The 24,198-nt window shown below is 40.6% G+C and overlaps 1 protein-coding gene across 1 annotated transcript in view; it reads right to left on the minus strand.

Moving 5' to 3' along the window:
- The window catches only part of COL5A3 (collagen type V alpha 3 chain), a 280,312-nt gene that overhangs the window by 43,331 nt on the left and 212,783 nt on the right, over window positions 1-24,198 (minus strand). Inside the window, 23 exon segments of the mRNA XM_073654124.1 lie at window positions 800-844; window positions 1,043-1,096; window positions 1,240-1,284; window positions 1,592-1,645; window positions 3,318-3,371; window positions 3,788-3,895; window positions 4,783-4,836; window positions 5,103-5,147; window positions 8,410-8,463; window positions 9,741-9,785; window positions 11,145-11,198; window positions 12,866-12,910; window positions 12,998-13,051; window positions 13,143-13,241; window positions 13,594-13,638; window positions 14,502-14,555; window positions 15,009-15,062; window positions 16,300-16,353; window positions 16,492-16,545; window positions 16,867-16,920; window positions 17,040-17,096; window positions 17,181-17,261; window positions 19,107-19,181. Of these exon segments, the coding sequence (XP_073510225.1) occupies window positions 800-844; window positions 1,043-1,096; window positions 1,240-1,284; window positions 1,592-1,645; window positions 3,318-3,371; window positions 3,788-3,895; window positions 4,783-4,836; window positions 5,103-5,147; window positions 8,410-8,463; window positions 9,741-9,785; window positions 11,145-11,198; window positions 12,866-12,910; window positions 12,998-13,051; window positions 13,143-13,241; window positions 13,594-13,638; window positions 14,502-14,555; window positions 15,009-15,062; window positions 16,300-16,353; window positions 16,492-16,545; window positions 16,867-16,920; window positions 17,040-17,096; window positions 17,181-17,261; window positions 19,107-19,181 (1,338 nt within the window).

Raw genomic sequence — 24,198 nt, forward strand, 5'->3', positions numbered from 1 at the left:
AGCAAAGGGTCTGAATACTTATGACCATGTGATATTTGAGTTTTTCTTTTTTAATAAATTTTAAAAAAATTCTACATTTCTGTTTTTTTTCCAGCCAAGATGGGGTGCAGAGTGTACTTTAATGAATAAAAAAAAAAAATTTTTTAGAATTTACCAAATGGCTGCAATGAAACAAAGAGTGAAAAATTTAAAGGGGTGTGAATACTTTCCGTACCCACTGTACGCTGTTTACTGCCTACTTGGTAAGCTTAAGTTATTACCTTTTTTATGTCTATGGTCATATTTGAATATACGTGTGACCATACCAGCCACCCTTTGTGGCTGAATGTTTGCGTTATAGCTTTTCTAACAACCATACTAAATCAAAGAACAAAGTCACCTGGTCATTTTTACCGTGAAGTAAACATCAAAACCAAAAGAACAACATAGAAATTTACTTTTAAAATGTAAAACTACAACTCGTCCTGCGAAAAACAAGCCCTCATACAGCTATGTCGACGGAAAAATAAAAAAAGTTATGAATCTTGAAAGTTGAGGAAGAAAAATGAAAATAGCTGCATCTCCAAGGGGGTAAACAGTATGTGGTAAGCTCCTTAGCTCCCTCTAGTGGAGGTCATAGGCAATCTAAATTTTATCATTTGACTTTGATAATTCAATGGATATGGAGCTCAGTATTAGAAAAGTGGTGGTCTGACCACTATCGGAATATATTAAGAAAGTAATCAGCACTAAGTGTAATGATTGAGTCAAGATCATTTGGTGCGGAGATTCTTTACATGTCCAGCAGAATATAACTCACCTTCTCACCAGCTGCTCCTGGAACACCATCTTGACCAGAGTCACCCTGCAAAATACATGAGAATCTCAATGACATTGGTGTCGTAATCAGAAGGTCTACTTTGGCTCTTGACAGAAGAGATCGCCCACAAAGGTCTCATATCCATAAAGGACATTTATCCTGGTCCTTGCACTCAAGTCTATATTAACTCTGACTTTAACTGTGAATTTCATTATGACTAAGCCAACCTGCTGGAACGCTCACCTTCAGACCTGGCTTTCCAGTTGGCCCTCGTTGACCTCTTTCACCTCTGGTACCCTAAAGAAACATCATAGAGTCATAAGTTAAGATTTAGGGCCCAATCCCAGGTGCCATTTTGGAGAGAAAAGGTCTAAAGAGACATAAAACCATCAAATCATTATAGTTATGATTAATGTTATCACAATATGCAATGTTCTTACCGAGGGGCCACGTGTTCCGGCTTGTCCGGCCTGACCACCTCTTCCCTAAATGGAAGTAAAACAGAATATTGCCTGAAAAAGTCACCAAAATTATTCTGTCCAAATAGCTCCTTAAGGTGCTCACCACGGACTCTTTGAACATAGAGCTATTTCCTAGGAATCAGGAGTCAATCTGAGACTTTATATACAACAATGAAGTGCATTAATTTACAGCTAAGATATATATTAATTCCAAGGAAGCATTTGGTTTAGAATCAGATTCTTGCTTCCCTTATCTCCACCTCACCCTAACTTTATGGTCCCATTTAGGTTTTTTAGATATTTCTCATGGGAAGGTTTTATTAAAACTTACCCGCTTGCCTTTCTCTCCAGTCACACCCAATGGTCCAGGAAATCCTACGGACCCCTACAAGGTGAAGTTAGTAAATCAATAATTTCCTAATTTAGTACCTAGCACATTACTTATGTATATGCAAAACATAATGTATATAGTATTGAGAGAAATGTAAAAATCTATCCAGGTGGTTGCGTTGACTCCTTCCAAGCTGGAGTAGAGGTCCTTCACTCCAGGGACTGCCTAAGTTAAAGTACATATGGACACGGGTTGACATATTTGGATGACCTCTTTTTGTTCCTCATCTTATAAAAACTAGCTTGCCCAATGTATAGCCATGGGTCCCCTGTGCAAGAAAAGAGCCCCTTTGGTAATGTAACAACTTGTTTTGTTGAGAGTGAGGTTCTCGCCATAGACTTCCTCTCTAGTAAAGTTGACCATATGTATTATTCACTCATTCTGCCAACAGCCCTTTCTTCTGATCTTCTCCATGCATACGTACACTTATCTTAGCCGAGTGTGCATGAGATTTCCATGGGAAGAGTGGAATGGGATACTGCTGAACACTTCTGATTGAATGTTGTAACAATGGTACCCACTGCGCCACGGGCCGGGCTTACCCTGGAGGGGTGTGACTAAGTGTCTACCAGGTCTTTACTAGGGCATCTGATGGTGAGGATAGGCTGGGATGCCGGTAGACACCAAGTACCACGCCAGGGCAGTCTCCAGGACTGCAGCAGCTGACCAGGGGGTCAGAGGCGTGGGTACGAGGTACAAGAGGGTGAGACAGAGGCGTAGTCAGAAGGCCTGAGGTCGGGGCAGGCAGCATGGGTTCATAGTACAAAGCCGGAGTCAGGGTTGGAGAAGTCAAACAGAGCGGGTAAACAGGCTGGGTCGATAACGGGAGACATAATACAGAAATATGCATAAATAAAGTGCTAGCAGGCTAGGAATGTCCGGGTAAAGAGTGGTGGGAGGAGCTGCCTAGTATAGATGCTGCTGGCATGGGATAGGCCAGGAAACTTAATCTCTGCAGTACACAACAGGGTTAAATTCCTTCAGAGACCGGCCACGCCCCACTAAAGCCAAATGTAAACCACTTGCAAATGTAACCGTGCTGAGGTGTGCTGCAAAAGGCAAACTCAGCAAGACAGCCTGACACGAGGAGAAGCCGCACTGTGACCACGGTGAGTAGGGCGGCGCTGAGGAGGCATGCGAGTTACTGCCATGACAAATGTGACCCTTCTCTAATCCCACATCTGCCCTTAGAGAAAAGTCGGGCCACCCCCATACAAACTAAATGGTCTGCCAGTCTTGCCTAAATTAGCACGTTCGATCAACATTCATCTATTGTGTATAGGCATGGGAAGTCCTTCAGAAATCTGCCAACTCTTTCTATCAAAATACTGATGGTCTGCTTTTGCCCCAAGACCATACTGCTTTTGCTTCAGCTGCACATAGTTTCATCTTTGAGGAATTGCTTAAAGTTTCAAGAATAGATGGATATAACAATTCGGTCATAGATACCCAAAATATGACTAATGCATCTGAGGTCTTCTTAAAACGACCTTCTTTGTCTACAGTTTTGGCATTTAATAGGTACAGACAAGTAGGATCCTAGTTGTGACAATGACCTCTGAACCTCCCAATGCTGCACTTCTATTTAGAGACAGTCATTATGATTTCTTCAGTTCTTGTTGGCCATTCTTATATCAATCTCTGTATTTTTTTCAGCGACTCTTACCTTTGCCCCTTGGCGCCCAGGATATCCTGGCAGACCGGGAACTCCAAGTTTTCCCTGGAGGTATAAAATGCAGATCATAACATCAAGATATGGGGAAAAGTGTGTGCAAAGTGCATACAAAAGGCATGTAATTGTGGAGCCCATCAAATGGAAAGCAAAAAATGACCCTTAGCACTATTGAATTAGACATGTATGACCAACAGATGTGCCTGTCAATCAAATAGTGGCCTCCAAGTTATGATTTTCCAGCATGCCGGCTGTCAGGTCATAGTTGGAGTTGTCATTTTGGAACAGCTGAAAAGCTACTGGTCGGAGATCACTCCATGAGTATGTAGTGTCTAAGAGTTCTTGGCATGGACAGAAGAAAAAAAATATATTCGACTAATGGAAGATCAGTGAATATGGAAAAAATATATTCCATTAATAGATGATCAACCAATCTGTAATAGGAATGGTACAGATATACCAACCTTCTCCCCAGGAATCCCAGAACCGCCTATCTCTCCAAAAGGTCCGGATTGTCCCTTTGGTCCTTCAGGACCATCTTCACCACGTCCTCCTATAACTCCAGGGTCTCCCTATAAATAAAACAAAAATAATGAATATAATTGCCATTTTTGAGATCCAACAATGATCCTTGATGAGTTATCAACCAATATAATCTCCATTGAAGAAGCAAGGACATCATGAGAAACTCAGTAGAGAGTATATACATATCAAGTCTATGATGTCCTCTTTATTTTGGCTCATCATGACAGAACACAATTGCCGTAATAGGAATTGCTGTAATAGGTGTTTCTCCTAAAACATTGGCTTCTTTAATTACAATAGTTGATTGGTGGGGCCATTATTAAAATAAAGTTCCTTGGGCCCATTAAGAAAAATGATTCAGGAGGTGCTGGGAACGCTGGAGGATTCTCTATTACTATACTGGGCCAGTTTGACTCTTTGTGGGTCCTTTGTCTGTGAGCTGTGTGGTTTTCTTTGTTCATACTTATTCTTTGTGAATTAAATAATTTTGGTGTAATTCACCAATGTACCTCAGTGATCTTTTAACCTATATGACAATTGGTGCCATATTGGGCCGCATAACAAAATCAAAATGAGATCTGCCATCTGGTGCAGGTCGTAATTAGTCACATAGGCCTAAGTCTTCCCTTGTCCGTTACCTAATTCTCACACCTATCCCATCCACCTAAGCTCCTGTCCCTCAAGACCTACAGATCTCTTTACATGGAAGATGTTAGTTGCGGGTTTGATGGCACAGAATAAATAATTTCCTAAACAATGGGAACTTAGGGAGTTGAGGTCCAAACACAGCCCCTGCTGCTCTTGACTCCTCTTGGGCCGGGACTAGGTACATGTTGAGATCTATTACTTACTCTAGCCAAAAAATATATTGAATATGGTGGCATTTTTTTTCTCTCTCATGTAGAGCCCAGAAAGTCAGCCATTCATGACTTACCCTGTCGCCTTTAATTCCCATATCGCCTTTGGAACCTGGAAATCCATCTTCCCCCTGTAATATTAAAAAAGTGAAGCGTATATAAATGGGCTGCTTTACAGAGGATTCTGGACATGTTATGAATCTATTACCCCTTTTTGTACTTTATTTCAAATATTAAAAATATCCCCAAAGAAGGATCAGCATTGTATTGGGCAAGGTCAATGTACAATATCTATTATAGTGTAGATTTCTTTTTCTATTTGGGGCATTTCTTATAAGCTATTTGGTCTCCAATTCTTAACATTTTTTCTTCATCATCTACCCAACACATCGCTTACCTTTTCACCTTTACTTCCTTTTGGTCCTCTCACTCCGAAGGCTCCCTGTAAAGTAAGTCAAAAAGCGCAATTTAGTGATGTTAGAAATAGGATGTTTTTGAGAACCTAGAAGACTGGTCCTATAAAATGACCTTCATTGAACAGGCATAAGCTTTGGGTAGGCTTTCCTTTACATAGTGGTAAATTTCAATCCGCTGCCTCATCCCCATATGCTTATACCCTGGTCATGGCCACATGCCTTGTTGGCACATCCAAAGCTCCCAGCTCCTAGGACACATTCCCTGGTTGCCCTCTCCTATCTATTGCAATATGGCCTATCAGAAGTTCTCCTTCTTCCACTTGGTTTATTGAGTTGGCAAAAAGATGCCCAACAATGCCCTTCAGAAATTTTTGGTCAGATGAGGATACACAGGTTACCACACCATTCATTCTCTTTTATAAGCCATTTATCAGATGCAGCTAGTGGTTAAAATTATCTACACGGTAATACTAGATTAGTGAGTGGTCAACGTTAAAAGTGCCTCCACGCAATATAATTTGGTTAAACTTACTTCAGATGCCATTCATTTTTGTCATAGGTCGTTAAGATTAGGTACCAGGGCTGTGGATTTGGTAACCAAAGCTCCGACTCTGACTCCTCAATTTCCCTGACTCCCGACTCCGACTCCACAGCACTGTCTCACTACTGAGCGTGTACATAAAGTGCAGCACAGATTCATCGCAACTAAGAGCCGAGATCCTTAGATCAGGAACAGAACAGACATCTGTAGGACATTTCATAACTTTTTCAAATTCTTCTGAAAAAATTTACAGCACATCCTGCATTGTACTACAGTACCCAATTTACTATATATTTTAGGAGTCGGTCCATTTTATACCGACTCCGACTCCACCAAAATGGACACCGACTTCATGACTCCGACTCCACGGCCCTGCTAGGTACACACTATATTTGTTGCCATTCTCAAGCTCATTTGCTCAGGAGGTATGCACCCGATGGTGGCCATGTCAGGTTGTATACTGAGACATTTGTCCACCAAAAGGACCCATTGTAAAGAAACATATACCAGATAACATATGTTTATTTGCAATGGACCTGTGGATAATAAAATCTTTTCTCCTTCAAAAATTAAAAAAAAAAATTGGAGGATATCACTGTATCCAAAATAGTGCAACCTAGCGAAACCTAAAATTATTTAAACAGTATTTTAAACAACAAAAAGAAAAAAAAATCAGAACTCCATAAATTGCCATTTTTCAATCACCACACTTTGCAAAAAAATGCAATAAAAAGCAAACAATATGTAATATGTGCCCCAAAATGGTCTCATTAAAAATGTCAGCTCGAAAAATGAGAACTCACACAGCTCCATCGACATAAAATATTTAATTTTATGGGTATCGGAAAATGGCGACACAAACAAAATATATATAATTTTTTGCAAATGTAAAAAAATTTTCACCACTAAAGTAATTAAAAAAATGGATAAGTTTGGTATTACACTGATCGTACTGACCTGAAGAATCCGGTTAGTACGTATGTTATATGGTAGAATGAGCGGTATCATTCACAACTGCAACTCGTCCCCAAAAAATACAAGGTCTCATACAGATTTGTCGATGGAAAAAAATGTAAAAAAAAGTTATGGCTCTTGGAAGAAGGTGAGGAAAAATCGAAAGCGCAATAACTAAAAACTTCCCGGGTCATTAACGGGTTTGGTGCTTTCTACCCTCCAGCAAAACTGTTTTATGACACTTGGTTCATAAAAAAATGGCAACCTCCAGTGCTCTCTTTAAAGTCAATGGTCCTGTCAGTGAAGATGCCCGAATCCATTTTGCCACGCTGACGGAGCCACTGACGTGAGGATCAAAAACAATGTTAATCTGGCCACTGGGCTACTCTAGACTCATACTTCCTGTCCTTTCAGGATGAGTTTTCAGACGTCTCATTATCATCACAGACAGGAATACAATGACCCTTCCCTTTACACACCCAAAAAAAGACCAACACTTTTTAAAAAGCAATATATTTCAAATAAAAATCCGATTGAAACAATAAATCCTTTTCTGATGACACATTACCTTTATGGCGGTCACTTTTCCCAAATACAATGGTGGCAAATACAATCGTATTTTTGCTGTCCATAAAAAAGACGGACCAATGTTAATCAATAGGACTGTTCAGATGACCATGTTTTTACATGGAACAAATGTCCGCTTAAAAAAAAAATTGCAGCACGCATTATTCTCTGTGTTTTGGATGAAACTCGCCTATTTAAGTCTATAGGTATGGAGAAAAAAAATTGAATCCCATACGGGTCAACAGTTTAGTCTCCGATTTTTCCAGATACATTGCAATTTCTTAACATGGGAAACTGTTTTTGTTCTTGTAAATTTTAGTAAATGCTGATGTCTGAAAACTAATTCTATATAGATGAAAATTCTATAGTTTTTTCTGGACAAAAACTGTAATATTTTTTATACGCTCTTGTGAACGTAGCCTTTTTCCGGAGGTGCTACCCGAATATTGTAAAAATTTTTCCTAATGTCTTCTGTCCTAGATTTCTCGACTATTCTAAAGCTTCCAAAGCTGGAATAAATCCTTTCTAAGAAAGTGACAAGTTTTCTTGATGTTGTTGGATGGGAATCACTGGCCTAACACAACATGAGGGCATGCATGACTACTGTACCCAACTGGCTTGGAATGGCCTAATTTTTCATAAAGTTCTGGCAAATTTTGCAATATTCCTGGCCAAAGAGTTATGGGGTTTACACAAACCAAACAAAGAAAAGCAAAAGTCCAGATCATTCACCATCCTGAGGTGCAGACCGGGTAATGGATCCAGCATACAAAACGTGTTTTAGAGTATCAGGATGCCTGAAGAAGGAGTAAATTCTACTACAAAACATGTTGCACGTTTAGGAACTGCAACCATTTCTCTACAAAACCTCCTCATTTCAGGGGCTCAAAACTACTTGGACAAATTAACTTTACCATAAATAAAATGTAAATTTTTTAATACTTGGTTATTCCAAAACAAACGTTCGTAGGAATGGTTATTCATGATAATCGGCCAGTGTTAATGCACCCTAAGTTATGGGGATAATTAGTTTAGTCCTTTACTGGCAAGTAAGTATTGTAAACCTTTTCTTTTAAGGATCATATATATCTCTTTCTTACAGGCCCCCTGTGTAGCTGCACATATGATCATATGCCCATTACTGAGAATTACAAAATTAGTATAGAACATTATTTTACAGCATGATAGTTGTCGCTTCATTATTATTACTCACTATATATTCTTACCTTCACACCACGGGTGCCAGGGTATCCGATAGGACCAGGAGATCCAGGAACACCCTGATAAAAAAAAACGTAAAAAGTAAAACTGTGAGTAATTTATATAAAAGACCCCATGTTTCTAGGTCTACCATTGGCAGAACAGATTCCATAATTGGCACAAGCCTAAACCATAGGAGGCACAAGCCTAAACCATGGGAGGCACAAGCCTTAGCCATAAGAGGCACAACTGAAAGCTATAAGAGGCACAACTGAAAGCCATAACAGGAACACGTCTGAATCATTAGAGGCACAAGCCTAAAACATAAAAGGCACAAGCCTAAACCATAAGAGGCACAAATGAAGACCACAAGAGGCACACCTGTAAAGCATAGGAGGCAAAGTTGTAAACCATAAGAAGCACAAGACTAGACCTTAAGAGGCACAAACCTAAACCTTATGAGGCTAAAGTCTAAACCATAAGAGGCTAAACCATGAGAAATACAAACCTAAACCATGAAAGGCACAGGCCCAAACTATGAGAAGCTCAACTGTATACCATAAGAGGCACAACCTAAATTTAATTTTCCATTTTTTTGCCCTTTAGGATTTCCAAATGACATATTGGTCTCCACATGGTAGGCTATAGTTGACCTCAATGGACTTAAACGTATGAAACATTTCCTTATCTTGGGTTAGCTATTATGAATGTCCCAAAATGTTCAACTTTGCCCATCACTAAGAGCCGCCAGCCGGGACTATGATAGTAATAGAAACAACAACAACAAAAAAGTGACCGGTCTGGCCAAAAGTGACTGAATTCGGAATTTATGCTTTCAAGGTGTTTTGATATCTTCAGATGATCTGAACTTTATTAGTACTTTTCCTACAATACAGTGATAAATGTGACCATGACATATTAGCCAGGTCTTGTAGACTGAAGCTACTTCTGCAATATGGCACAGGATGTAATAAGCCACATTCCAACCATGGCGGCATAGTCAAGCTTCTACGTCAACAAATAGATAGATTAGATTAGGACTGAATGCCTCAACCCTTACGTCATCCTTATTAGATAGTACCATTGGGAATGAGATTATATTACAACTAAATGGAAACACTTATATGGAAATCCAAAATAAAAAATATGCATGAGGCATCGTAAACCCAAACCATAGAGGCAGATTATCTCCAATACAGACCCACATTACATGTTTTAGACTTTGTGGTTCCATGTAGTATTCTATATTTCAGTGCTGTTCTTAATGTGGTGTCTATAGGAACGGGTTATGATGTATTTTTTTTCTTAAGGACTGAAATATATTTCATGTTGTTATTTTATTCAATCAAACTCTCACCTGAATACCTTTCTCTCCAGCCGGTCCTTCTCTACCGGGATGTCCCTGAGAACATAAGCACCATTAGATGTGGTTAGTGGTAAAACATTTTACCCCTTAGATCCCAGTCTTAAGCCTGTCACGTAGCCAAATCAGATCTCATACTTTGCACTGAGGAGGGGCAACACCCCGAAACACTGTCTGTAAATTGAGATTCTGGTTGGGCTTTTATTCTAAGTCATATGACAAGGCTGGTTAAAGGGTCAATATTGACTTTTAGGATTGCTGCTTCCAATAGGTGGCACTAGAGTTCTAGTCCCCTTCCTCTCTGTAGAGACAATTTGCATATTTAACTTCCCAGAGGAGCACTGTATGGCCTATAAGTCTCCTCACTCTTATATGCCAAGCCTGGCTTGTCACTCTCCACAAGGAGAAATGTTATCCCTTAGATCCGATTTGTTATAAGAAAATATTGATAAAATCTAAAGGGTGATAATATGGTAATTGAGGAATACTTCTGATGTAGAGCTCTGACTAGGCCTTGTTCCAGCATCCAGTCTGGTGTTCCATGGCAGTCGGTTTTTACTCCTGTGCCCAGTATCCTCGGCCCTGTATCAAGGGCGCCTCTGGTGCTTATTGGTCTCGTTGACATCGTAAGGACTGGCTGCCACATGGGACCAGACAGGACGTTGGACAATGGCAGCAGGAATTTAATTGCTCATCTCTACCTCCGACATAAGGCTTTGCTAGATAATATATTATCTACTGGTTTATCATGAAAAAGTAGCCAAAAGTGAGTGGGTCTAGGGACTATTGGGCATCTAGTATTCAGAGGTTTGGGTTTGACTTTTTTTTCGATCAATGCAACATAAAAATTAGTGGGTTGAACTTGATGAACTTATGTAACTTGTGAAATATTACTCTTGGGTTACGTAACCTTGGATGGGAACTTTGGTCCAAATATATCATTTTTGCTTTCTGTGATGATGAATGAAATTTTTACTGGTGCCATCTGTGAAGAGGCTGATTTATGTCTACGGTTAAAATATCCATATGATATCATCATAGGCGTACTCCTGTGCCCATTCCAAAATTAATTCTTGGACTTGAGAAATGTGTCTTCATCGGATTTTTAGGTCAAGTCATCATTCCTGGTTGATGACTAACTGCAAAAATATAAACTTATAACTTGGGAACTTGAGTTCTTCCATGCGTAACTTTTTAGGATTACAACATCTCTATAATAATGTCACGTCATTGTGGTAAAGTTCTTTCATCCCAAGCGGTTGCATATCGACATTTACATGACTCAATAATTTTGGAAGATGTAGAACCGTCTAAAATTAGAGTATGATCAAATTAGGGCGGCTACTGGATGTTCTTTTGAGTTGAGCTGCAAACCACACAGTATAGATATCTACTTACCGGTGGCCCATCGGACCCAGCCAGACCTGATATTCCCTGCTTTCCTGGTGGACCCTGGAAAAAGAGACAGATACGAAGATTATATCTTTACACTATAGATTTAGTAAGAACTTACACACAAGATGGCTATTATGGGTCTTGTAGGAACTTCAGGAGTAGCCCCATGTTTTTAAAGTCAGTATGTCCTAGTTTCTACTCAAGGATTGGGTCAAGTGGGTGAAATATCATTGAGGAGAACCTTTTTTATCTGCAAATTTGTATGTTATGGGCTGATCAGTGTATATAATTAGTTTTAATGTTGGGTTGTCATGAGAAAGGAGCCAAAGGCAAATGGGCTTCTAATGTATAGTGGTTTTGGTATGAGTTTTTCTGATTCAACACAGAATATAGATAATAGAGAATTTGATGGACCTGCGTCACTTGTGAAATATTGTTGGTGGCCTTAAATTATCTTGATTTGCAGAGGAAGAAAATCTCTCACTTTTCCACTAGGCCCGATTGAGCCGGCTATAATCCAGGTACAATGTGTCATTGTGGTACAACTGACTCATCTATGTATTTTACACCAGCATAAAACCCTAAAGTGAACCAAGTTAATTTTGGTAGAACCCGTGATTAATTTTGTTGCCAAAATCAAGCTTACTAGCCATCAAGTGCTGAGCATAGTAATATATTGACTTTCCATATTATTGTATATATCCTAAGACTACCGACGTCTGAACCCACCAATTTGGGTGGGGCAGGACCCCATTGTTTAGCTAGGGTTTATTCTGCAGCTGTCAGAGAAAAATGATTAGGCATATTGAAATTCAACATGTCATTTTAATCAAGTCACTAGAAATTAGTGAATCTTTTAAAATTAAAATTTTGTCAAACTCGATTTGGAGTGAGTTGATACGCCATGACTCGAAAGTAATCTAAAGCCTCCAATTGCCCTGAGAAGATGTTTATTGCACTCTGGCTCCTATTTCTCTTTTACGCTATTTGTTAAATCTGTATTATTCTCTTTTCCTCACACACTAATCTTTACTGATGTGCCTTCACACACTATCTGTACTGTTTCATCGGTGTTTTATGGCTTTCTCTCCCAATCTCTACGGCTAAACTGTGAGCTGTGATGACCTCTCACTATCCAGATTCACCACAAAGTGGCTGTTGCATTCCCTGCTTCTGCTTTCATACAGGCTATGATAGTCCCTCTTGATCTGCTGTACTATACCATGTGATGTGATTGATGCAAGGCATGATGAGGAAACCTGCCTGACTGCACCTAAATCTCCGCTGGCTCATGCAATATTCTGCAACGTGTAAAATAGCAGTATCCATTTTTGGTGGTTCGGGTGAAGCAGATTTTTTATTGTTTGAATTCTCCGGGTTCAGTTAATTCCTAAAAATTCGACACAAATTCGACTTGCATCTAATGATTCGCTCATCTCTGGCAGGTCAGCCTATTGGCACGCTTGGCCGAAGAGAGCGTGCATATTGGGAGGTCAGGAGGATTGTCTGTATGCTGAACGAAGGAGTCTAACCACCTTACATCAATCTTTTGACTGAGGAAAATGTCTGTCTTGCTCTGAACTGAGGCAAGCTCAAAAATTGGGGTGGAATAAGATTATAAATGTGGAGTTTTGTAGTTACGTTCAGATGACTGACATTCCCACTTACAACCACACTTAACCATATTGACAATGGGAATGTACGAATACACAACATCGACTTACCTTCTCTCCTGGCATTCCGATGTGACCTTGAGGTCCGGGCAATCCCTAAAATGAAAAACGTTTTATTTCCTCAAACAAAACTCAAAACTTTATTGAGGCAAAATGATTTATCTATTCATTCTTCACACTTACGTGAGATCCTGGGTTTCCTTGTTGCCCATTTGGCCCAGTTTCTCCTTGAATACCCTGTTAAATTAGAAAATAAATAGTCCAAAGAGTAAGAATACACTATAACCTTGATAATTACAAAATCACATATTCAAAGTCTTTTACGTACTTGGTTTCCTTTTGCTCCTTGAACTCCATCAATGCCATTCACACCTTGCTGACCAGGTGGTCCAGGAGGTCCTCTGGGACCCACCAAGCCACGAGCACCCTGTGAAGAAACTCATTCGTTACCATTATTACTAGTACACTTGAGTAGATCCACAGTAGACTATCACATTAGATCAGTGTTTCCCAACTACTGTCATCAAGAGCCACCAACAGATCATGTTTTCAGGATTTCCATAGAATTGCCCAGATGATAATTTTATCACTTCGACAAGCAAGAATTCCATCACCTGAGCAATACTAAGGAAATCCTGAAAACATGACCTGTTGGTGTGTCTTGAGGACAGGAGTTGGGGAACACTGCATTAGATCAAGAACTTGGACTCATTGTGGATCAGAAGAAAACCCAATGGTTTCTCTCTAGGAATAGAAGGCTGAATTATAAAATAACTTACGGCTTCTCCAGGAGAACCTGAAGGTCCAGAAGGCCCATCGGAACCCTAAAAAACAGAAACACAACTTTCAAAATATAGAACAAAACACAGTTACAAGAGTAATCCATATTTATTAAAACAATTTTTTAAGTTAATAGTTTAAAAAAGTTTTAAAAAAAGGGACAATATTTATATTTTCTTGTATGAAAGGATCTGTACAAAATGTAACTATAAAAATATATTTTTACATTGATGACTTTACAGAAGATTTTAAATGGGCTTAAAAACTATTTCTGAAGTTTTTTCTTATAAATGCTTAAAGAGGGTTTTCAGGCTTAAAGGGGTTGCCCGGTCAAATTATTTTGAAAGCCTGTCGTTATTATACACAGTAATGGTCATCATTAATAATTCGGTGGGGGGGCCGACAACTGCCCACCCACGACATCTGCCCAGACGTTTCCATCTCCTGCACTGACTGGATGCAAACAATGAACAGAACTGAACAGCACAATGCCATCCTCTGCACAGTGGCCTTTCCTGTATTGAGTTGCAGTACCTGAGAACATACACTCTTCAGTAAGCCTGGAAAAGCCCATTAATTAAGAAATAACTATACATTTAATTAAGTAGGTAATTTAGGGGAAATAAATAAAATCTGTTTTGTCTATAGTGCCCTCCTTCAATAAGATGTAGTATAGTTATAGGTGGAAGTACACTTTCACCAGATAATTGAAACAAGTACTCAATATTGATTAACATGGTTCTATAAAGTCTATGACCATCTTCAGTCTTCCACTATTGTTGGTCAATGCTATAATGGACAGAAGGAAGATTATTCTGGGTCTATTTCTCAGTAGAAGACTTTTTTTTTGCAAGGAGAATATTGACCAAAACTGATGAAAAATGCAAAGATGATATGAAGTTTTTACCTTTTCACCATTACTTCCACGTGGACCAGCTGGACCTCCATTTCCTAAGTCTCCCTGTGTTAGAAAAATATATAGTAATCTGTAATTAACTGACCCTTGAGGCTCCCATACATATTAGTCTAATGTCTGTCGAACCCACCATTATCGATCACTTCGGCCAACAATCTACTGTCTATGAGAGATCCGACCAACTGATGGTTTGAAGAAATGTCAATCAGGCATGTTCAATTCATGACTGCCAACTGCATTGTTCTCCAGGAGATAAGCCGTTGGCTGCCATGTCCGATGACGGCTTTCTCATATTGGAGATTTGGGTGAGATAGCGGTTGGCTGAATGATCGTCTGAAGCATCGTTTGACCAACAATTATCTAATGTGTATGAGGACCTTTATACTTCCAATAGCCTCGAAACCATATTGGGTTTATCATGGTCATCAAATCCAGTTAATTATATATGAGTTTTGGAAGTCTAACTTATAAACCAAACCATGTGTCATATTTACTTACCCGGTGACCTTTCTCTCCCGGTAGTCCAGGCATGCCATCGAATCCACGGTCTCCCTACAGAAAACACAACATTGCTAGTTAAAAGTTGGCTTGTATATAGGAGTGTTATATCTTATTATACATCTTTCTTCTTGCATTAATCCAATCTTGATAGATAATTATCAACAAAAACGATAGGTTGCACAAAAATTCAGAATAAAGACTTTGACCAATGGAAATTTGTTCCAGTAGTAATAAATATACGAACCCTGGTCAATTCACGAGGAATGGTGTGGGCTAGTGGAAGTGTTAGCTGTACTAAGAAAATATTAACTAGTGCTAGGAACGTTTTTCTTCTTGGTTCTTTTCAGTTTATTCCAGGTGGCCACATGGATAATCATACGCAATAAGCCAATGATGCAGCCCCCAAAGAAAACTAAATGGGGTCAATAGGCGATATTATGGAAATCTAAATGTTCTGGGTACACAAGTGACAATTACTCTTAGGTTTCAGAGTAGTTGTCATCACATTTTATATTTTCTCCTTTTGATTGTTTCCTTGATGGACACAAAAAGGATTTTTTTTCACCTAGAGACGCATATCCACTTATCAAGAGGATGACTGCCATCCAGTATTCACTTTGGCTGGTGAATACCACTATTCAAGTCAAGATTTATAGAAAAGGTGTCTTTAGGAGTGATGGCAGGGGACAAACAGGTTTGTGTAGCATGGAAAAATCCATTTGACACGCCGCAGATTTAGTAACACTCACACAACAGTGCTTCCCAACCTTAGTCCTCCAGTCCTTCCAAAATGTAGGATGATATCCACCCCAAAAACATGTGAAAGCCTGAAAATATGAGCTGTTGAAGTGTCTTGAGGACTCGTTATAAAAAAATACTGAACCACTAGAACTTGGCATATAACATCTTATTATTAGAGTATTATATTGTGGCTATTGCATTTTTCAGGTGCAGGGCATGATAATACTTTTTAATATGCAAATAGCCGCTTCATAGAGGAAAAGAACAGGGTATCTGGTGCTAAATTTTGGAGGTAGCAAACCTAGGAGTCAATATTGCACAATGACTTAGGATAAAATGCCAAACCAGAATCTTCTCCAAAAAATAGAAGACAGAGAAGACTTCCTTTAGCATACAACTGTTTTAGGGTTCATGTTTCACATCATGTGCAAAATAGGAGACTGGTTGACTGGGTGAGAAGCCTTCAACAAGGGGTCTAAAAATTAAAGGTTAAGGTGAGCGCCGAGAGGTACTAAGTATTTTTGAAATGTTGAAAATTTTTACCTACCTTGACTCCAGTTTCCCCCGGCACACCACGGCCACCATCTGCTCCCCCACGTCCCTTTGAGAAGGACAAGGAATATTTAAATGAAAATGGTTACATGTGTAGATAGTGAACAGAAGATGGGAAGAGAGAAGAGGATATGGAAGAGCAGGGGTGAAAATATTTGCAAACTGTGCATTCATGGTTAAAACTTACTCTTTTGCCGATCTTTCCAGGAGGCCCTAGGATGCCTTGATAGCCACGTGGGCCCTACAAAAGGAAGAAGTAGAAAAGTATCAAGATGTAAATGCACATAAATAGAGACAAAGTCCTGGTCAAAAGACCTTAGAATAATAGGCATGGCGGTCTCTCAACTCTTGACATATGTTGGGGAGCAAAAGGCCAGAAATATTGGATACCAACGTGTCTGATGGTTTGTTCCTCTGGGAAATGAGAGGTTCTCGCAGTGGTTTATTAACCTTTACTTTTGTTATGGCCACCTTAAGGTTGCACTTGAGGTATTGTATGTGTTTGAAGTTTTTGGAGTCTGTCCTACTCTGATTCAAAAATACTTAGTAATGGAAAACTTACCGGAGGTCCTGAATCTCCGAAATCACCTTTAAGACCTGGAGGTCCAGAAGGACCCTAAAAAAAATACACACAAAAATAGTTGACATTTCTTGTTGCCAAATATAAAATAAAGTTGAGATTGAAAAAAAATTGGATCAAGAATTTCCTAGAAAAGTTTTGCCAATCAGACTTACAAGAGGACCAGGTCTTCCGGTCATACCCATTGGTCCAGGTGGACCTTTCATGGCCAACTAAAAATGGAAATAATTTATAGATGTTAATGGAGATTTCTTTGAAGACATATGACGCCACTCCATATATATGTAATACCGCACCTTAGCCTGCTGCAACATTAACTGCGCCTGAGCTTCTTGAAAAGACACCGTCTGTCCTCTGGAGTCACCACCATACTGGAACTATATATTAAAGGCATATATAGAGAAGAAAAATGGGTGAGTTAAAAAGATTACGACTTTGCTTGATTTGAGTTTTGCCAATTTTCTACTTACCTGCCTTTAAAATTTACCAGAAGAATTTAAGGGCCAGTGTGCTTTAGACAGAGGCTTTTTAATTATAATTGGTCCTGGATAATAATCTGATCATGAGTTGTCCCAGTATTGAGACTCTCAGTGATGAGCTGTAACCTGGAGGTGAGCCTGGCATTAAGTGTTCACTTCCCCTGTAGCACTCCAAGAGGAGAATTGAAGTATTACATATTGTCACATAATTCTAAACCTCCAGAACGAGAGTCACTCTTTGTAGTCCCTGTCTAATCCAGATGATAGATGCGGGTACTGCATACATTAACTCCTTTGTCAATTCAGTATCCTTTAAAAAATTATTTAAAATTGCCTTTCTAAATCTAGGAAACCCTTTTAATGTATTTTTTATTTTAATTTGTTTTTGGTGAATTTTATAACAAATGTAAGAAATTTTAATTATCAGAACCCACCACTATCATCATATCTCCTAAACTTTACAGCTCGTAGATTTACACAAGAATGCATTCATCCAGAACTTATTGCCCTTAAATCACTGTAAGCCCTGATTTGGAGATCGCCAACTGGAAAACCTCATTTACCAGTGTGAAATCTTGTGGCAGAAAATAGCATGATATGAGGATGGAAACTGATGAAAAATGTATTTTCTGACCAAGGCAAAAGCTAAAATGACTTATATAGTATTAGAAAAACTTGGCTGCTTCTTCCCACAATAGTGCCAAACCCAAAGAACCCCTTTAAGATCCGATTTCGGTTGCACATATTGCATCATTTGTCCCTACCATCATTTGTCACTAGTTGTCTTCGGAGCTTAAAAGGGTTGTACCAAGCTATGAAGTTACAGATGAGGAGATAACTTCCCAATCCCTGGGCGTCCAACATCGAGACTCTCACCCATCCCAAGCATGGCGCTCCAAAGAGTCCCGTTTGAACGGAGCACTGCTGCATTCAGACCAGCCAAAGACAGCGCTTTGCCTTCTCCGGCAACGCCATGGAGAATGAATAGAGCCTAGGTGCACATGCTCGACCTATACTCCATTCAAATGGATGCTTTTGGGATCGGTGAGGGTCTCAGTGGTTGAACTTCCAAGTATCGAGAACTTGCATAGTACATTATAAGGGGTTACTACGTGCAAGGTACCAACCAATCTAATTCAGCCCTGTCTACCCTCTTTTGGTTCTTTGAAGAGAAGGGGTCCTCCCCTGGTTGGTACCCTCTTCTTTGCTCTTAGTAGTAGACAACCTTTTCAAGATACCCCTCGTAAAAGAAGCTGGATTGTTAACAAACGTTGATATGGAGAATTGATCCTAGGGGCACGGAATGAAGATGGAAGGGGAAATAAACATCAACGCTTTTGTACTGTATGGCAAAACTCAGCACCATAATTAGAGGCCAAATGGAAAAGATGGCAGCCATCTAGGCCCAGATTTTATCAGACCCTGACTGGCATTACTTTCAATGTACAATTTGGTATTTATAGGGCATTTGGAAGATGCAGTGAAGAAATATGTCCCGATTTCCTTTATGTTTCCCATGGAAAGCATTTCAATTGCAACAAGATCTTGAGAACATATCTATCCTCATATGTCCCTATGGATGATATAATTGATATGGTGATAATAACATTTATATGTGATGATTCACAAGGTCAGGAAGAGATGAGTCACTATTCTTCAAAATAAAATAAAAAACATCTTCTAAATGCCTGATAAAAAAGTTGTCCAATTATCCAAAAACCCATGGGAAAAACGTCTACTCACAGGAAGCATCACTGTGTTCCCAGGAGGACCCTGAATACCGTCAGCTCCGTTGAGACCAGGTCTTCCTGGAGGACCCTATGAAAGAAGAAGGAGGGATGTCAGTCACAGAGACGGTATTGAGGAGGACATGTTTCTTGTACGGACTTGTTGACAGTGGTGCGGCCCGGAGGGCAAATAAATAGGCTAAGGATAAAAGAGCTTTTCATAGCTCACATTACATGACATCACCAGGCAGATTCCTATCTCTCAGCTGAAAGTCATATATCTGAGCTCTTACCTTCGCTAGGTCGGTAGTATAACAATTAACATACTTCTGAAACAATGATATCGGTCACTTCAAATATGGCTAATGCATTGGAAATGAGAACATTAGGCCTCAGGGTTCTCCTACATAAGTAGAAGGGAGGCCCATTTACACTCATGGGAGAGTTATCGGTGGCTATAGACAATCCCTTTTTGTTAGATGGGTTCCCAAACGATAATCTTATCATATCCTCGGGAATCTGGACAGGCAGGAAGTGAAATCTAACAACAAGTGTTCAATTCCAATGCAGCGCCTCCACAGGCGAAATTGAGCATTACACACTGAAATCAAAGACAGATGCTTTGTGACCACTTTCGTCTTCTCCTGGCCACTCTTGGATCAAGACGCTGTGCTGTGGACTTCTTGCTCTTAAAATGCCAGTGGTTTTCTTTATCCAGAGTCCAGGATACATGAGTGGTAAAAAATCCCATCTCTCTTTAATCACTCTGGTCTTAAGCAATGACATCGATTTGGTTGAAGTACTCTGCTAAGGTGTTATATTCATGTTATCTTTGATACTGACTTGGCTTATTTATTTGAACAGCTCTGGTCTGCGGCCCATCCTGACCTCTGCCTATCTATCACTCACTGAACGCTGCCTACCAGGACCCTTACACCGTTGGATCAGGTTTTCTGCCTGCTGACTTGGTACAACGAAGGTGAAGGACTAACAATGTCTTAGACCACACATGTCAAACTCTGGCCTGTGGGCCAATTTTGGCCCGCTGGGTGATTATATTTGGCCCACGACGCAGGCACTTCTCCCTCTTCCCCCCCAGGGCATTGCACCTTCAACTGTATCAGCATCCAGTCCGCTGACATTCCCTCCTCCACCATTCTCCCTCTGCTTGTGACGTCTCAGCGTAGCGGGCGCGATGATGCAACTATTTCACGCCCGCTGAGTCAAGCAGTGAAGAGCTGCAGAAGACACGCTACAAAGAATGGAGCAGCGGGGGACTGGGGTAGAAGGTTTTTTTATTTGTTTTTTTTTAATGTGGGGCCATTATACTGTATGGAGGACTATGTGGGGCCATTATTCTGTATGGAGGACTATGTGGGGCTCATTATACTGTATGGAGGACTATGTGGGGCCATTATACTGTATGGAGGACTATGTGGGGCCCATTATACTGTATGGAGGACTATGTGGGGCCCATTATTCTGTATGGAGGGCAATGTGGAGCCCATTATACTGTATGGAGGACTATGTGGGGCCATTATACAGTCATGGCCAAAAGTATTGAGAATGAGACAAATAGTAATTTTTCCAAAGTTTACTGCTTCATTTTTTGTAATGGCAATTTGCATATACTCCTGAATGTCAAAGAGTGATCAGCTTAACAGCAATTACTGTACTTGCAAAGTCTATATTTGCCCAGAAAATGAACTTTAACCCCCAAAACACATTTCAACATCATTGCAGTCCTGCCTTAAAAGGAGCAGCTAACATCGTTTTAGTGATTGATCCATTAACACAGGTGTGGGTGTTGATGAGGACAGGGCTGGCGATCAATCAGTCATGATTAAGTAAGAATGACATCACTGGACACTTTAAAAGGAGGCTGGTTCTTGGTATCATTGTTTCTCTTCAGTTAACCATGGTTATCTCTAAAGAAACACGTGCAGCCATCATTGCACTGCACAAAAATGGCCTAACAGGGAAGAGTATCGCAGCTACAAAGATTGCACCTCAGTCAACAATCTATCGCATCATCAAGAACTTCAAGGAGAGAGCTTCCATTGTTGTCAAAAAGGCTCCAGGGCACCCAAAAAAGACCAGCAAGCGCCAGGACCGTATCTTAAAACTGTTTCAGCTGCGGGATCGGACTACCAGCAGTGCCGAGCTTGCTCAGGAATGGCAGCAGGCTGGTGTGAGTGCTTCTGCACGCACTGTGAGGCGGAGACTCTTTGAGGAAGGGCTGGTTTCAAGGAGGGCAGCAAAGAAGCCACTTCTCTCCAGAAAAAACATCAGGGACCGACTGATATTCTGCAAAAGGTACAGGGAGTGGACTGCTGAGGACTGGGGCAAAGTCATTTTCTCTGATGAATCCCCTTTTCGATTGTTTGGGATATCTGGAAAACAGCTTATTCGGAGAAGAACAGGTGAGCGCTACCACCAGTCTTGTCTCATGCCAACTGTAAAGCATCCTGAAACCATTCATGTGTGGGGTTGCTTCTCAGCCAAGGGAATCGGCTCACTCACAGTCTTGCCTAAAAACACAGCCATGAATAAAGAATGGTACCAGAATGTCCTCCAAGAGCAACTTCTCCCAACCGTCCAAGAGCAGTTTGGCGCCCAACAATGCCTTTTCCAGCATGATGGAGCACCTTGCCATAAAGCAAAGGTGATAACTAAATGGCTCATGGAACAAAACATAGAGATTTTGGGTCCATGGCCTGGAAACTCCCCAGATCTTAATCCCATTGAGAACTTGTGGTCAATCATCAAGAGATGGGTGGACAAACAAAAACCAACAAATTCTGGCAAAATGCAAGCATTGATTATGCAAGAATACACTGCTATCAGTCAGGATTTGGTCCAAAAGTTGATTGAGAGCATGCCAGGGAGAATTACAGAGGTCTTGAAGAAGAAGGGGCAACACTGCAAATATTGACTTGCTGCATTAACTCATTCTAACTGTCAATATAACCTATTGGTACTCATAATATGATTGCAATTATATTTCTGTATGTGATATAAACATCAGACAAACACTAATAAAAACCAGAGGCCAGCAGATCATGTGAAAATATAATTTTGGTGTCATTCTCAAAACTTTTGGCCATGACTGTACTGTAAGGAGGACTATGTAGGGCCCATTATTCTGTATGGAGGACTATGTGGGGCCCATTATACTGTATGGAGGACTATGTGGGGCCCATTATACTGTATGGAGGACTATGTAGGGCCATTATTCTGAATGGAGGACTATGTGGAGCCCATTATACTGTATGGAGGACTATGTGGGGCACATTATTCTGTATGGAGGACTATGTGGAGCACATTATTCTGTATGGAGGACTATGTGGGGCCCATTATACTGTATGGAGGACTATGTAGGGCCATTATTCTGTATGGATGACTATGTGGAGCCCATTATACTGTATGGAGGACTATGTGGAGCCCATTATACTGTATGGAGGACTATGTGGGGCCCATTATTCTGTATGGAAGACTATGTGGGGCCCATTATTCTGTATGGAGGACTATGTGGGGCCCATTATACTGTATGGAGGGCTATGTGGGGCCCATTATACTGTATGGAGGACTATGTAGGGCCATTATTCTGTATGGAGGACTATGTGGAGCCCATTATACTGTATGGAGGACTATGTGGGGCACATTATTCTGTATGGAGGACTATGTGGAGCACATTATTCTGTATGGAGGACTATGTGGGGCCATTATTCTGTATGGAGGACTATGTGGGGCCCATTATACTGTATGGAGGACTATGTGGGGCCATTATTCTGTATGGAGGACTATGTGGGGCCCATTATACTGTATGGAGGACTATGTGGGGCCATTATACTGTATGGAGGACTATGTGGGGCCCATTATACTGTATGGAGGACTATGTGGGGCCCATTATTCTGTATGGAGGGCAATGTGGAGCCCATTATACTGTATGGAGGACTATGTGGGGCCATTATACTGTAAGGAGGACTATGTAGGGCCCATTATTCTGTATGGAGGACTATGTGGGGCCCATTATACTGTATGGAGGACTATGTGGGGCCCATTATACTGTATGGAGGACTATATAGGGCCATTATTCTGAATGGAGGACTATGTGGAGCCCATTATACTGTATGGAGGACTATGTGGGGCACATTATTCTGTATGGAGGACTATGTGGAGCACATTATTCTGTATGGAGGACTATGTGGGGCCCATTATACTGTATGGAGGACTATGTAGGGCCATTATTCTGTATGGAGGACTATGTGGAGCCCATTATACTGTATGGAGGACTATGTGGAGCCCATTATACTGTATGGAGGACTATGTGGGGCCCATTATTCTGTATGGAAGACTATGTGGGGCCCATTATTCTGTATGGAGGACTATGTGGGGCCCATTATACTGTATGGAGGACTATGTGGGGCACATTATACTGTATGGAGGACTATGTAGGGCCATTATTCTGTATGGAGGACTATGTGGAGCCCATTATACTGTATGGAGGACTATGTGGGGCACATTATTCTGTATGGAGGACTATGTGGAGCACATTATTCTGTATGGAGGACTATGTGGGGCCATTATTCTGTATGGAGGACTATGTGGGGCCCATTATACTGTATGGAGGACTATGTGGGGCACATTATTCTGTATGGAGGACTATGTGGGGCCCATTATTTTGTATGCAGGACTATGTGGGGCCCATTATACTGTATGGAGGGCTATGTGGGGCCCATTATACTGTATGGAGGACTATGTGGGGCCATTATTCTGTAAGGAGGACTATATGGGGCCATTATACTGTATGGAGGATTATGTGGGGCCATTATTCTGTATGGAGGACTATGTGGGGGCCATTATTCTGTATGGAGCACTATGTGCGACCCATTATTCTGTATGGAGGATTTTGTGGGGCCATTATACTGTATGGAAGACTACGTGGGGCCCATTATTTTGTATGGAGGACTATCTGGGGCCCATTATTCTGTATGGAGGACTATGTGGGGGCCATTATTCTGTATGGAGGACTATGTGGGGCCCATTATTCTGTATGGAAGACTATGTGGGGCCATTATACTGTATGGAGGACTATGTGGGGCCAT

Source organism: Phyllobates terribilis, unplaced genomic scaffold (genome assembly GCF_046119375.1).
Source record: "Phyllobates terribilis strain yellow unplaced genomic scaffold, ASM4611937v1 Scaffold_11__3_contigs__length_659146591, whole genome shotgun sequence".
NCBI lineage: Eukaryota > Metazoa > Chordata > Amphibia > Anura > Dendrobatidae > Phyllobates > Phyllobates terribilis.